The sequence below is a fragment of the Sarcophilus harrisii genome, chromosome 1 (genome assembly GCF_902635505.1).
Source record: "Sarcophilus harrisii chromosome 1, mSarHar1.11, whole genome shotgun sequence".
NCBI lineage: Eukaryota > Metazoa > Chordata > Mammalia > Dasyuromorphia > Dasyuridae > Sarcophilus > Sarcophilus harrisii.
Genome location: NC_045426.1, coordinates 84608294 through 84622389, shown reverse-complemented (window position 1 = coordinate 84622389; position 14096 = coordinate 84608294). Strand labels below are relative to the sequence as shown.

The window sequence follows — 14096 nt, the reverse complement described above, 5'->3', positions numbered from 1 at the left end:
CACTATATCCCTGGCTTTAGAAATAAGCTATTTGAAATATTAGCTACCTATCTTGAACTGGACTTTTCTGTATCTGTATCTTGTTAGTTTCTTTGATCAAAGCTTCATTTTCCAGCCCAACTTCCGGATCACTGTTCCCCAAAGTCAACTCTCCCATCTTCTGCTTCTGTTTGGATTTTTTAAATTTAAAAAAAATGAGTTTAACACGCATCAAATAAAATTAGTTTTTTCAAATAGCACAGAATAGTACATGAAACTGTGAATCTGTATTATGTAGCTTCTGCTTGTGTTTATACAGCTATGTCTCATGCCTACAATATCCTCCTTTTTCTCATCATTAAGAAATGGTGCAATGGATAGAGCACTGACCCTGGAGTCAGGAGGACCTGAGTTCAAACTCAGTTTCAGATACTTAATATTTACTAGCTGTGTGACTCTGGATAAGTCACTTAATCCCAATTGCAGAAAGAAAGAAAAGAAAAGAATTCCAATTTGCCCTCAAGGCCCAACTCACAAGCCATCTTGCCTAAGAAGCCTTTCTTGATTTCTCCTGTTGCTAATGTACTCTTCCCCTTCAAATGAGTAGTTTGTTGTTGTTGTTATTATTTAATTTGTGTACATATTATACTTTCCCCACCCCCACCCCCACCCCCACTAGAATGTAAACTCTTTATGAATAATTTTAGTTTTTCCTTGCTATTTGTTATTGTTCAGTTTTACCCATTTGGGATTTGCTTGGCAAAGATAATGGAGTAAGTTGCCACTTCCTTCTCTAGCTCATTTTACAAACAAGGAAACTGAGGCAGGTAGGCTTGCCCAAGGTCACACAGCTATTAAGTGTCCGAGACTGAATTTGAATGTGGGAAGATGAGTTTTCTTGACTCAGTCCACTGGCCCACCTGGCTACCCAACATAGTATCTTGAACAAAGCCATTGTTTAATTACTATTTGTTGAATTGTTGAATAAACTCCTTTTCTACCTTCCATTCTAAGAGAAATCCATGGTAAGTTACTACTACATCATCTAGCTCATTTGAAAGATGTCCTGGAGATTGTGGGAAGGAAGGCAAAGGTACACAATTCCCATTCAGCCTTTTAATTAAGGGAATCAGGCGTCAGTGTGTCACTGAGAAGAGCTCTCCAGGGCGAAATATTTCATTTTGAATAGCTTAGCCCTTATGGTTCAGTTTTTTCATTTGCTAAGTAAGCATTTGCTTTCCCAGCCAACAGTTTGAGTGAGTAGGAAAATATATATACCAGAACAACCTTTTCACCCTTTTCCCTTTTTTGCCTTTCTCCTTCTAGAATCTATTTATGGCTAGAAGGTGAATATTGCTCCTTCCATCTGAATTTCCTATTGAGAGCAGACCGTCACCCTTTCAGTCCCCTAGGTTTCCAGCCTCAGAATTATCTTCTCCTTTACCCTTCTCCATCCGAGCAGTTGACAAGTCAGGTGGGCTTTACTTCCATTACCTGTCTCCCATCTCCCATTACTCACAGGGCCACCACGCTGAATAAACCCTCATCCCCTCACAACTAGATTATTGCAGTAGTCTCCTACTTATTGTCACTTCCTTTATCTCCCCTTCTCTCTGCATCCTTAACAAAGTAGCCAAATTTAGATTCTGAAAACTCTAGTTTGACCTTATCACTCCTTTGCTCAAAAAGCTTCAGTGGCTTCCCAGGATGAAGTGCAAACTCTTCTCTTTTTCACTGAAAACTCTTCATAATCTAGCTCCAGCCTGAATTCCTTTATTGATCTCACATTACATCTTTCATTCCCCTTAATTCTAGAGTCTTCCTTCTATTGATGAGTTCCAATTTATCATACATCTCTTTGTACATAGTTATTTGCATAATCTCTCCCCTGTTTACCATGAATACTTTGAGAGCAGGAACTCTTTTGCCTTCCTTCATATCCCCAGCACTTAACACTAAGCACATAGAAAGTACTTAATAAATGTTGACTGACTGGAATGTTTATTGATTAATTGACTTTATGATCCCAGACAGACTAGTCAACTTGCAGTTCTTCACACACAATATTTCATTTTCAGTCTCTACGTGCCTTTGTGAGGATTGGCCTCCTTGCCTGGCGCCTTGCTCTTCTTCCTTATCCAAGGCTCACTCAAGTATCATTTCCTGCACAAAAGTTTTCTTGATATTATCAAATGTTAGCAGTCCCTTCCTGCTGCCAATAACTTTGTATGTACTTTTTATATCTTTTGGATTTTTTAACTTATAGTTTTAAGAACTTACCTGGGACACTGAGACTAAATGGTTTACCCAGGGTTACACAGCCATTATACTTCGGAAGTAGGGCTTGAATTCAGGCCTTCTTGACTTTGAGACCAGCTCTCTGTTTTAAATATATATATTTATATTTAATATTAATTAAAATTTTTTTGAGTTCCAGATTCTTTTTCTCTCCCTCCTACCCTTCTAGCCATTGAAAAGAAAAACTGATACTAATTGTACTTGTGAAGTCATGCAAACATATCTCCATATTAGCCATGTTGCAAAAAATAAATACATAAAGAAAAAGCAAGAAACATAAAGAAAATTTAAAAAGTATGCTTCAATCTGCACTTAGAACTCAGTTTTCTCTCTCTGGAAGTGGATAGCATTTTTCACTTTCTTTTAGAATTGTCTTAGATCATTGTCTTGATCATAATTATCTAAGTCTTTCATAGTTGATCATTATTATAATATTCTTATTGTGTACAATGTTCTGGTTTTGCTCACTTCCTTTTGCACCACTTCATACAAGTCTTCCTAGGTTTTTCTGAAGCTACTTCTTACCCTGTCCCATTTCTTATAACACAATAGTATTCCATCACAATCTTATGCCACAATTTTTTTTAGTTATTCTCTGATTGATGGGCATCCCCTCAATTTCCAATTATTTGCCACCACAACCAGAGCTGCTATAATTGCCCTTGTACAAAAAGGTCCTTGTCTTTCTTTTTTGATCTTTTTGGGATGTAGACCTAGTAGCCATATTGCTGGGTTAAAGGCTGTGTAAACATGGTTTTATAGCCCTTTGAACACAGTTCCAACTTGTTCTCCAGAATCGATTCACAACTCCACTAACGGTGCGTTTATGTTCTATTTTTCCACAATGCCGCCAACATTTGTCTTTTTCATTTTCTGTCCTATTAGCCAATCTTATAGGTATGAAGTAATACCTCAGAGTTATTTTAATTTGCATTTTTCTAATAGTACTTTAGAGTATTTTTTGTGCGACTTTTGAAAACTGCCTGATCATAACTTATGACCATTTATCAACTGGAGAATGACTCTTATTTTTATAAATTTGGCTCCATTTCCTATATATTTAGGAAATAAGGCCATTATCAGAGCCAGCTCTCTATTCATGCTGCCTCTCTAAATACCAAAATCTTATGTCTTTAGTTGTCTGTGTGCATGTTGTTTTTCCCCATTAGATGTAAGCTCCATCAAGACAGGGACTACTTTCATTTTTGTCTTTGTATTCCCAGAACCTAACACAAGGCCTGGCCAAGAGTCGATGCTTTGTAAATGCTTGTTGAAGTTAATTGAATTAGCAGCAGGTGTAGGTTTGACAAGGTTTTCCCCACATGGAGGAGGAAAGCCCTAAGAATAAATCCTAGATCTGTACTTTTCTTTTGGTGGCCTTATCTAGGGATGTGCTAGGTAAATGTTTAGCAACTGACTTTGTTTAAAAACATGCACAGGATACATTTTTTAAATTTAATTGACATCATTAACATTTCCTACGTCAGTTTCTTAAAACCAGCCAAACAAGATCGAGCCAAACAAGATCCAGAATTCTCTGATTTCTAAGGAGCAAATATTCACACCAAAAATTTAACAGTTGGCTCTGGTAAGCTTGTCGCAACTGTCTCCAGCATATCCCTGTACCAAAAGCCTGTCTTTGTGACCTCAGGGATATTTATGGCCTCTGCTCGAAGGCTAAAAAATTAGTGTTTTAGGAAGGAAGAACTCTGCCTTCTGAAAGACCAGAGAAGCGAAGGGAAAGAGTCATACCCACTTGATGGGTAGGATGCTGTGATTTGAAAAGGTAAGTAGGGCTTTGGAGTCACTTAGGAGGCAGAGTTGTCTTATTCTTTATAATCACTGGGTGACGTTCATCCCTGCAGTGTCTGGTAGTGTTCCCTGTTGTCTGCTTTCTAATTTCAGGGTGAAAAGCAGGGCTAAGGGATAGAACATGATAACTATCTTTAAGTATTTGAAAAGCTTTCATGTTTAGGAAGAACTAGATGTGCTCATCTTGGCCCTGAAGAGCAGAATGAGCAACAATGGGTGGCAGTTGCCAAGAAGCAAATCTCAGGTACATATAAGGGAAAACTTCCCAACTGTCAGAGCTGTCCAAAAATGGAGTGGGCTGCCTTATTAGGGAGCTTCACAGGAAGCAGAGCAACTAGGCCTGGAGTCAGGAAGACCTGAGTTCAGATGCAGCCTTGGACACTTATTAATGGGTGACCTTGGGCAAATATGTAAAAGGAGGGTGATAATGACACCTGCCTTGAAGGGTTATTATAATATTTGTAGAGCATTTAATATAGGGCCTGACACATTTGTTAAATCATGTGGTTGTTTTTTCCCCCCCAGTCATCCCTGACTCTCTGTGACCCCATTTGGGGTTTTCTTGAAAAAGGTACCAGAGTGGTTTGCCATTTCCTTTTCCAGCTCATTTTACAGATGAGGAAACTGAGATAAACAGGGTTAAGATTAAGTGCCTTACCTAGGGTCACACTGCTATAAGCAAGTAAAGATTTGAATCCAGGACATATCTTCTGATTCCAGGCCTGGCACTTTGGGCACTATGGCACTACCCAGCTGCCACCTGGCACATAGTAGATGTAATATAAAGGCTAGCTATCATTAAAATCATTATGATGTATATTAGGCTCTCCTCTTTTATCTTAAAAAAATAAATTAATAACTTTTAACCTCCATGTACTTACCAGTAAGTACTTAAATATATAAATAATAACAAAAGATGGATGGCGAAGTAACACAGTGGATAGATAGAGTGCTGGATCTGAAGTCAGGAAGATTCATCTTTGAGTTTGAATCCAATCTTAGACACTTAGAATAACAAAAGAGAAAAATACAAGCCAAACTAAACAATATGGAAAGTTGATTGTGACTGTCTTCTTAACTGTACATTTCACTTATTTATAGAATTTCAAAAGACATTCTACTTACTCTATTTAACTAGGTAGTAACAAAGTCACCCAACAAATTTAATCTGGATTTTGTTGCAATTCCATTATTGTAATCGGTATAGAGTTTGTTTTTTCTGACTGTTTTTTTTTCATTCTGTACCAACTTCATATAAGCCTTCCCATATTCAAAGTGCCCAGGTTAGATGTTCCTTCTGCTGACGCATATGACAGCTCATCCATGTAAATTTGAACTGTGTGATTTTTATCCATGTCCCCACAAAATTTTCACTAAGGGAACCTCTTCTTCTGCTAGGGTCCTTCCTTCCTTTCACTACTTGAGAAGATGCCAGTGGAGCACTCAAACTTACCATCTGAAACTTGACTCTTCCCTCATGGATCTTTTTTGCATTACTCTGATGAAATCTTTTATTCCTGTTCTTCTTTGAAGTTCCTTATCATTCTATGGTATGGCCTGTTCATACTACATGTCCTTTGGAGATTCTTGTGTTTTATGTCTCCCAGCAATATAACAACCTATGAATGAATACCATCCCATCTTTCTTTAAATGTGCAATTTTTATCATTTCTTATGACCCAATAATATACCATCATATTTATATGCTATAACTAATTCAACTGTTCCTCAATCCTTGGGCACATAGTTTGCTTATAGCATTTTGTTTTGTTTGTTATTTCCCAATTATAAATAATGGAGTTTTTTTGTAAACAATTATTGATAAAATCTTTTGGGTAAAAACCTAATAGTAGAATAGCTGGCTCAAAGGATATTAGCTTTTCTGTAATCCTTCTTGTAGAATTACATATTGCTTCCCAAGAAGATTGACCCAACTCAAAGTCCCACCAATTATATGTTGCTTTCTATAAGAGAGTGTAATCTAATTGACATTCATGTTTATAGTTACTTATTTTAGTATTTGGGATTTTATTTGCTTGGTTTTGTTTTGGTCAATTGCATCTTATTATAGTAAAGGGGGGGTATAATCCACCTGATTTTACTAGTATCAATCTAATCTTAGTTTTTACCTAGACTTTTACCCACAGTGTTCTCCTATCAACACTGGGCACAATTCCAAAGTTTTTTCTTTTTTTGATTATTACCAATGGATTTTCAGAACTCTTCCCCCAGTCCCAGATAGAAATTGTCACCACTCAAAAACTCTTTGTCTGTTCCTCTCCTCCAATTTTTTGTTTTGTTGGTTCATCATTGTATTAGAACCTTTTTTTGGGGGAGGAGGGGCTTGGTACTTTAATCAGTCTTTTACCTTTCCTACAAGATAATTTATTTTTATAAGGTTCTTCTTATTTTTTCCTTGTATTTAGCATGGTTTTTTTTTTTTGTTTTTTGGGGTTTTTTTTTTTTTGCTGTTTTTGAGGTACTGAAGGGAAGCCAGTCTTACTTAATCTCTCATTTCCTTCACATTGCTGGTCTCCCATATAATAAAAATTATATGTATATAATAAGGGGATTTCTACTTCTGACATATGTTGAATATGATACCCGAGATGCCTTCTAATTCTGAAATTCTGTTTTTACCTCAAGGCTTTAATGTAAGGATATATACTACACCTGCCTTTTCCCCCTGCCATTGGACGATGGGGAATCAGGAGAAGATTTAGAGGATTGTAAAGATCCATAAATAAATACCCCAAAGAGATGCTATATCTAGCCTGATAGGGCACTCAATGAGAGATCTCTCTCCTTATGTAACAATCATACTTGAGTTAGTGGACCAGTGGTTGGCTGCTAGGCAATATGGCAATCGGTTTTAGATGGGATGCACAAGAGAGCAATGTGTCCCCTCCCCTCGGTGATGGTGACATTTGGCTCCACAGAAACAGAAGAAAAGTATGACAAAAAATTTTTCATTCACAGACACCTGGTTAAGGACCTCTGCTCTAGGGTCTGTGTTGGGGTTTTGAATAGGGAATTCTTATTCCCGTGTGAGATTCAGATTATCTCTGAGATGCTGCGATATTGTAAATTTGACCTGATTTTGGATGGAGTTGCTCATAGGACAGATGATATCCAAACTTTGCCTTAGAGATGAGAGACAGCGAATAATTTTAGGGATGTAAAGAAAGAAATGTGACTAAAGGAATTTTAATTGAATTCAATTTAATGCAGTAGTTATTTCTTAAGTTCCTACATGTACCAGACATTATACTAAGACAAAACTAAGTAGTCCCTGCCCACAAGAAGTTTACATTCTATTGAGAAAAAAATAACTTGAACACATATACTTACATAAAAAATATGTATAAATTAATTTCTGGGACTAGAGAACAGGTTTGATATGAAGGGGGCAGTTTTTTTTTTTTTTAACAATAGAACAAGAATTTCAGAGGATACAATAGAAAAGTAGGGAAGAGTGGGATAGAGATACCAAAGAAATGAAGCTGATCTGGATGAGTGTGAGGGATCAGGGAGTAGTGACCAGGGAAGGGAACTTTGTCCTAATCAGCCTACCAATTCAGGATCACAGGAATAATCAATGGAGCCACATGGGAGTTGACTGTCACAATTGATTTGATCATAAATTTCAGGAAAAAATGGATCAGGAAAAAGGCAACAAAATAATCTATGGACATGCCTCATGGCCAAGAAAAGATTGATGGAAGTCCAGGCTGGTTATAGAGAAACATTCAGGATATTTTACACCTAGCCAAGGCAGCTCAGATCTCTACCAACAATTGCCCTGGTGCCATCTAGATCAGAAGTATCAGACATGTTTCACACAAGGCCAGCAGCAAGAACTAGATTAAAATGTAATTGGAAAATATTTAGCAAAATAAGTAAAAATGCAATAGAACATAGATAATGTTGATGTGTAGTTTTCCAAATCATTGTCTGGCCAGCAGAGATCTTTATATACACTTTAAAAGCCCCATTTCTAATGGAATTTCACCGGTTTAGACCAACTCCCTGAGGACAGGGAAGTGATGGGAAGTGGGAAGCAGATATTTTTTTCCTGGATTGGTGGCCAGTGTTGAGTGAAAAAGAGGCAGAGCAAATGTCCAGTCCTTGGTCCTGTCAGGTCCTCCTGACTCCAGGGCTGATGCCCAATCCACAATGCCATCTTGCTGACCCCTTTGATAAATATTGATTGAATGAAATGAATGCCTGAATGAATGAGTGATATATGCTTTTTCTTTTAAAACCAAATACAGGAAGGCACTTTTGCAACAGCTATCTCTCTTTTCAATCAGCATCCATCCTGGCACAGGGAAAGGATTGCTTTATCAGAAATATGGACTGAGCTGAGATCCACAGGATGCTATCTGTCCCAAGAAAAGGGACTGACTTCTAACATCCCTCTCTCTCCCCCTCAACAAGTAATCTTTGGATGCCTGTAGGTGGGGGTGGGAAGGCAAACAGGGGGAGTTGTTTAAGACTCTCTATCTTAGTTTGGAGAGAGGCAGGAAATAGCTGGATCCATCTGGGCTCTGAGTCACTTAGGTATATTTCAGTCATTTCTTTGGGAGTTTCTATTTTGGGTAAGATTTCTGTGACACATTCCAGAGAAGAGGGGGTGCTGGCCAGGACCCTTTAAGCTCTTGTGGTCACTGACTAAATCTTTTCCCAAGGTAGGAACAATATGGCCCTCTTTCCTGGCAAACACCAGTGTCTTAACGGGCTCCTGAAATGGTCAAACTAGTGAAAGCCATAATAAGTGGACAGAAGAATGCTGTCATAATTTAAGGATCTTTGATTTCACCAGTGCAGTCATTTCTCTCCATTGACACAGGTCAAAATCCCTCTCATGTCTCAAGATAGGATCATATGACTCTGCCATATTAAAATATAAATATTTAATATTATATATATAGGACCTTCAGAAAACCCAGGATGAACTGTGATGTTGGAGGAAGAGTATGGAAAGCTTGAGAAGCTTGGTCTTTGGCAGACTTCATTGCTAATTTATTAATGTACTCTTGGCCATCTCTTCTTGAGTCGTTGCTCAGCTCTCATTGAGATGATAAAGTCCCTCTCTCTTTCATCTTTTTACAGAATCATGATCCTTTTCCTTAAGCAGCCCCTCATTTGATGGGAGTAAATAAAATGTTTTTTCCTGGAAAAACATAAGGAATACATGAATCTCTTTGGAATAGGGCCCAGAGACCAAAACTAGTTATCCTGCAAGTTGTTGGAGAGACCTGTGCTCAGAAAAGGTTGATTCAGGGCTCAAAATTTTTTTTGAGTGGTTTTTTTTAAATGTTGAGCTATCTAACTATAAAGAAAAAACTCCAATGAATTTGATGGGAAAATGTCATTGAGTCTCAAAATATCCCCTTGCATATATTTAGTATCATAATTGGTTTTGAGCTTGGCAATCGTTTTTGTTGTTTACATTGTTTTTGAGGTCCTGAATCAAGTTTTCCTCTGCCTCGGGCCAGATCTCATGACAATTTGCAGTTGTGCCCCCTTTCTGCCTCTTAACTTTACCATGGGAATGTAGACAGAGGTGGTACTCAGTGACAACTCTGTTGAGATCATCATGAGGATGATGTGACAGATTTGGGCCCACTGACCCAAAAAGAGGTTATGGAAGGCTCAGGAAGGAGACAAGGCTACACTAAGGTCTAGGGAGGTGCCTGGCTCGATGGAGAGAATGGGAAGGGCATTTGTACCTAAAAGCAGGTCAGAAGACCTGTCAAATAATTTACTTGGTGGAGAGAAGTCCAGAAGAGGTCAGCCATCAGAAGTCTGTGGTTATGAAGTCTGTTGAATGAATGAACAAATGTTGGTGAGGACACAGGGAAGGGCCTAGGAAGGTCAAGTTCTCTAGGATCTAATCTCTCCCTAGACACACACACACACACACACACACACACACACACACGAGAATCTAAGAGACAGAGACAGAGAGAGACAAAGACAGACAGAGACAGAGAAACAAAGAGGATGAGCACAATCTGAAGCCAAAGAAACCAGGCAACCAGTCTGAAAGAATGATATAAAATAAACAAATAAATAAAAGAAAGATTTGAAAAAAGATTGACATCCCATCTGCCATCCCTCAAATTTTTTCATAGCCCCTCAAATGAAAGCATTGGATTCAGTGACCTCTAAAACCTTTTCCATCTCAAAATCTACATTCCTACAACCTGGTTCTCACCTTTTCATGCATCTTACCCTTCCTAGGGCAACTAAATGATGCAGTGGATAGAGAACTGGACTTGGAATCAGGAAGATTGATTCAAATTCAAATCCAGCCTCAGATAGTGACTAACTGTGAGCCTGGGCAAGTCACTTAATCTTGTTTGCCCCAATTTGTTCATCTGCAAAATGAATTGGAGAAGGAAATGGCAAACCATTGCTATAGCTTTGCCCAAAAAAAAAAAAAAAAAAAAAAAAAACCAAATAGGGTCACAAAAAGTTGAACACGACTGAAATAATGAGCTACAACAATGCTCTTGCCCCCTTAGGGATGCTTTGAGGGGTGGAGAGTTGTGTTAGGGGAGGGCAGCATCCTCTTCCTGAAGCAGGTAATGCTGCTAAGCCATTTTTACCTTGGGTACAGAAGAGCATTGTCTAAATTGAATCGATGCCCTAGTAAGAACCAAGTAGGGGCAGGCGAGAACGGAAGAAGAGTTTTAGGGGATAAGGATACTGACAGATACCTTGCTAGCAAAGGCAGGCAGGAAGGGATGAGGCAATGATTTGGGGTGTGCTTGGGAACCTGATGATGTGCAATTGAATGGGGAGGTAAAAATAGATGTGGGAAACAGTCCACTCTGGCAAATTTGGAAAATGCCCTAGTTGGGGAAAGGCGGCTAATCAGCCCTTCCCTAGACCAACTTGTCTCTTAGAGCTATTTTTTCTCTTCTGCTTCTTTCCGCCAGCCGGCAATTGTGTCGTGCCCTTATTGAAAGTGTTCCTTTAACTGTGTGGGGCAGGGATGGAAGCAACCATTGACAGTTAAAAGGAAAGGAAGGTGGGTTACTGCTGATAAGCTCTCTTCTCCAGGAGGTGGATACTGGTTTTAATTTTAGCAATTGAAAAGAGCAGAAGAAGCCAGAAAAGGCTTCCTCCTTTTTTTGTCTGTAGAGGGAATGAATGGTAGGAGGCACTCCCACACACAGAAGGGAATGGTGACTGGGCCCAAGGGTGGCTGTGTCCCCAGAAAGTTAGGGTGATACAGTGAAGAGGGTACTGTCTTTGGAATCATCAGGCCAGGCTCTCCTTAGTCCCTCTGTGATTTTGGTCGAGTCCCTTCCCCTCTCAGGCCTTCATTTTCCTCCTCTCTAAAATAAAGGAGTAAAACAAAATCGAGACTCTTTGTAAGCTCTCTTCTACCTCCAGATCAGTGAAGTACTAGAAGACTCTGGGGTCTGCTAGGCTAGCTTAGATCTCACAGGAGGGCAGATGGAAGTAGAATGGATTTCTACTGGCTTATCCAGGTGGTTTGAAGTTAAATAATCCATTTCTTCAATATTTCAAAGGCATCCATGATCATCTCATTACAGAAATTACTTCCTTCACAAACACAGATTTCCACTCTTACTGGACAATTCTTCATTGGATTCAGTTCAACAAAATTTTATTTCAGTATGAGATGCTATGGCTGAAAATGCCATCCCTTGCTGATCAAGCATTGAGGGTAAGCTTTTCTGTACCTTAAAGCTGCTCCTCAGGTGACAGGTTGCTGGGCTCATTCTCAGAGCCTCCTTAGCAACCAGCCAAAGCTTCCTTTTTTTTTCTTTAGCACAATTTTGGAGAACTCAGGACCACTTCCTGCACATCCTGGGGCATCAAAATAGGAAGTGAGTGGAGGAAACATTCCATTGTGATTTGAGAAATCTGTTCCTTTGGGTTTTGGTGGGAGGGAAGAAGACAGTTAGCTTTCCCAGTGGGCACTGGATTCACATCAAGGTGTGAAGACTCTGTCATTTGTATTGTTGAGTGGGAGCACACATGTGCACACCACACGTCCTGTCGCCTCCCCTACATCCTGTTGACCCCCTTGTGATATGTAGCAAGCAGGTTCAAACCACCTTGCCAGGCTGGTAAGATCTTTTCATAGGGTTGACTGTGCTATTGTTCTCTCTCTTCCAGGTGAAAGAATGGTTGTGTCTGAATTGCCAGATGCAGAGAGCTTTGGGGATGGACATGACCACCGCGCCTCGTTCCAAAAGCCAGCAGCAGCTGTACTCACCTTCCCTTTCTCCTGCTCACTCCCCAGCCAAACAGTCCCAGCCCCAGCCCCATCCCCATCCCCAGCCCCAGCCCCAGCCCCAGCCCCAGCCCCAGCCCCCAGCACAGGTACAGCGGAAGCCTGAGCCAGAAAAAATCCCTGGAACAACACAGCCTGGGCTCCAGCAAGGGCCTGGTGTCCGGCAGGCTGAAGTGCCCAGAAGTCCTGTGGTACCAGGGCAGCGGGAAGCCCAGAGCCAAAGCCAGGCCAGACCCGCTGTGCCTCAGGATTCAGGGAGGGTTTCCCCTCATACCCATCCCTCTCCAGCCAAGGGAGCAACTCCAACCCCTGGGTCTGGGGCTCAAGAGCAAGCCCAAGAGGGACTCACTGGGAAGCTTTTTGGCTTTGGCGCTTCTCTGCTGACCCAGGCCAGTACACTTATGTCTGTCCAGCCAGAGGCCGGTCCACAAGGCCAGCCATCTCCTAGCAAAGGGCCCCCCAAGATTGTCTTCAGTGATGCCAGTAAGGAAGCAGGGCCCAAGCCATCAGGAACAGGACCTGCATCTGCACCTGGAACTGGGGCTGGACGGGGACCTGGGCCAGCACCTGGAACTGGGGCTGGACGGGGACCTGGGTCAGCACCTGGGGCTGGCGCTGGTCCTGGCCCCGGGGCTGGGCCAGGATCTGGAGTTGGGCCTGGTGCTGGCCCTAGAGCTGGGCCAAGAGCTGGCACTGGGCCTCGCCCCGGGGCTGGGACTGGACCTAAAGCTGGTCCTGGCCCTGGCCCTGTTTCTGGGCCAAAATCCGAACCCGGGTCAGGACCTGGGGCTCTTGGTCGACCAGCAGGGGCAGCCAGTCCAAAGCAAAGTAAGGCAGAACATCAGACTACTCCTAAGGCTGTCCCCAAGCCAAAGGAAGTGCCGAAGGAAAAGGTCACCTGCCCACTGTGCCAGGCCGAACTCAACGTGGGCTCCCGGGAGCCCTCCAATTACAACACATGTACCACCTGCAAGCTGCGGGTGTGCAACCTGTGTGGCTTCAACCCAACTCCTCATTTAGTGGAGGTAAGAAATAAATCAAGCACCCAAGGGGAATTGGCATCCGTCCAGGTTTGGGCCAAGCCAGTAGGAAATGAAAACCAGCCCGGGTCCCTGGACTTTCCCCAGTGTATCCCTTGTCCTAGTCGGCCTTTAAGAGAAGGAGAATTTAGGAACCACCCCACCAGAGGCTGCCCTACAAACCGTGTCTGGGAAAGATCAGCTGGTGTGCCGGCTCTGACCACAGTCTGTTTATTGATTAACAAGGGCTACTCATGACAGAGACTGGAGGGAGAAGGCGCCAAAGGGCCTAAACTGCTAACTTGTAAGATCAATGATAGAGGGTGTGGATGTAGAGGTGACATCCTCAAGGGACAATGGGACAAACCGGGGTGATCGCATGGCCTTTTAAAGCTAAAACCTTTTCAAGCCTAGATGTGGCTGGATCTGGTTACTCCAATGAAAAGGGAAAACCAAGGCATCCATTTTTTTTTATCCCATGTCATTCTGTAGCATTAAAAACAGGAATACCAAGGAAATATATCTGAGAAGATTTCATTTTCTCTGAAAAAAAAAAATCAGAATTTTTTCAGTCTGAGAGTAAGTAAAGCAGAAATTAAAAACATTTTATGCAGGTCAAAAGATATCAAAGTGCCTGGTACAGTGTCTTGTACATAATAGAATCTGAGTAAATATTTGTAGAATTGAATTGAATCATTTCCTAAATA

At 41.1% G+C, this 14096-nt stretch overlaps 1 protein-coding gene across 2 annotated transcripts in view; it reads left to right on the top strand.

Annotated features, from left to right (window-relative positions):
- The window catches only part of BSN (bassoon presynaptic cytomatrix protein), a 117074-nt gene that overhangs the window by 44909 nt on the left and 58069 nt on the right, over positions 1 to 14096 (top strand). For both annotated transcript variants that reach the window (XM_031959159.1, XM_031959166.1), the window contains exon 2: positions 12253 to 13395. In XM_031959159.1, the coding sequence (XP_031815019.1) occupies positions 12253 to 13395 (1143 nt within the window). The remainder of the gene's footprint in view (positions 1 to 12252; positions 13396 to 14096) is intronic.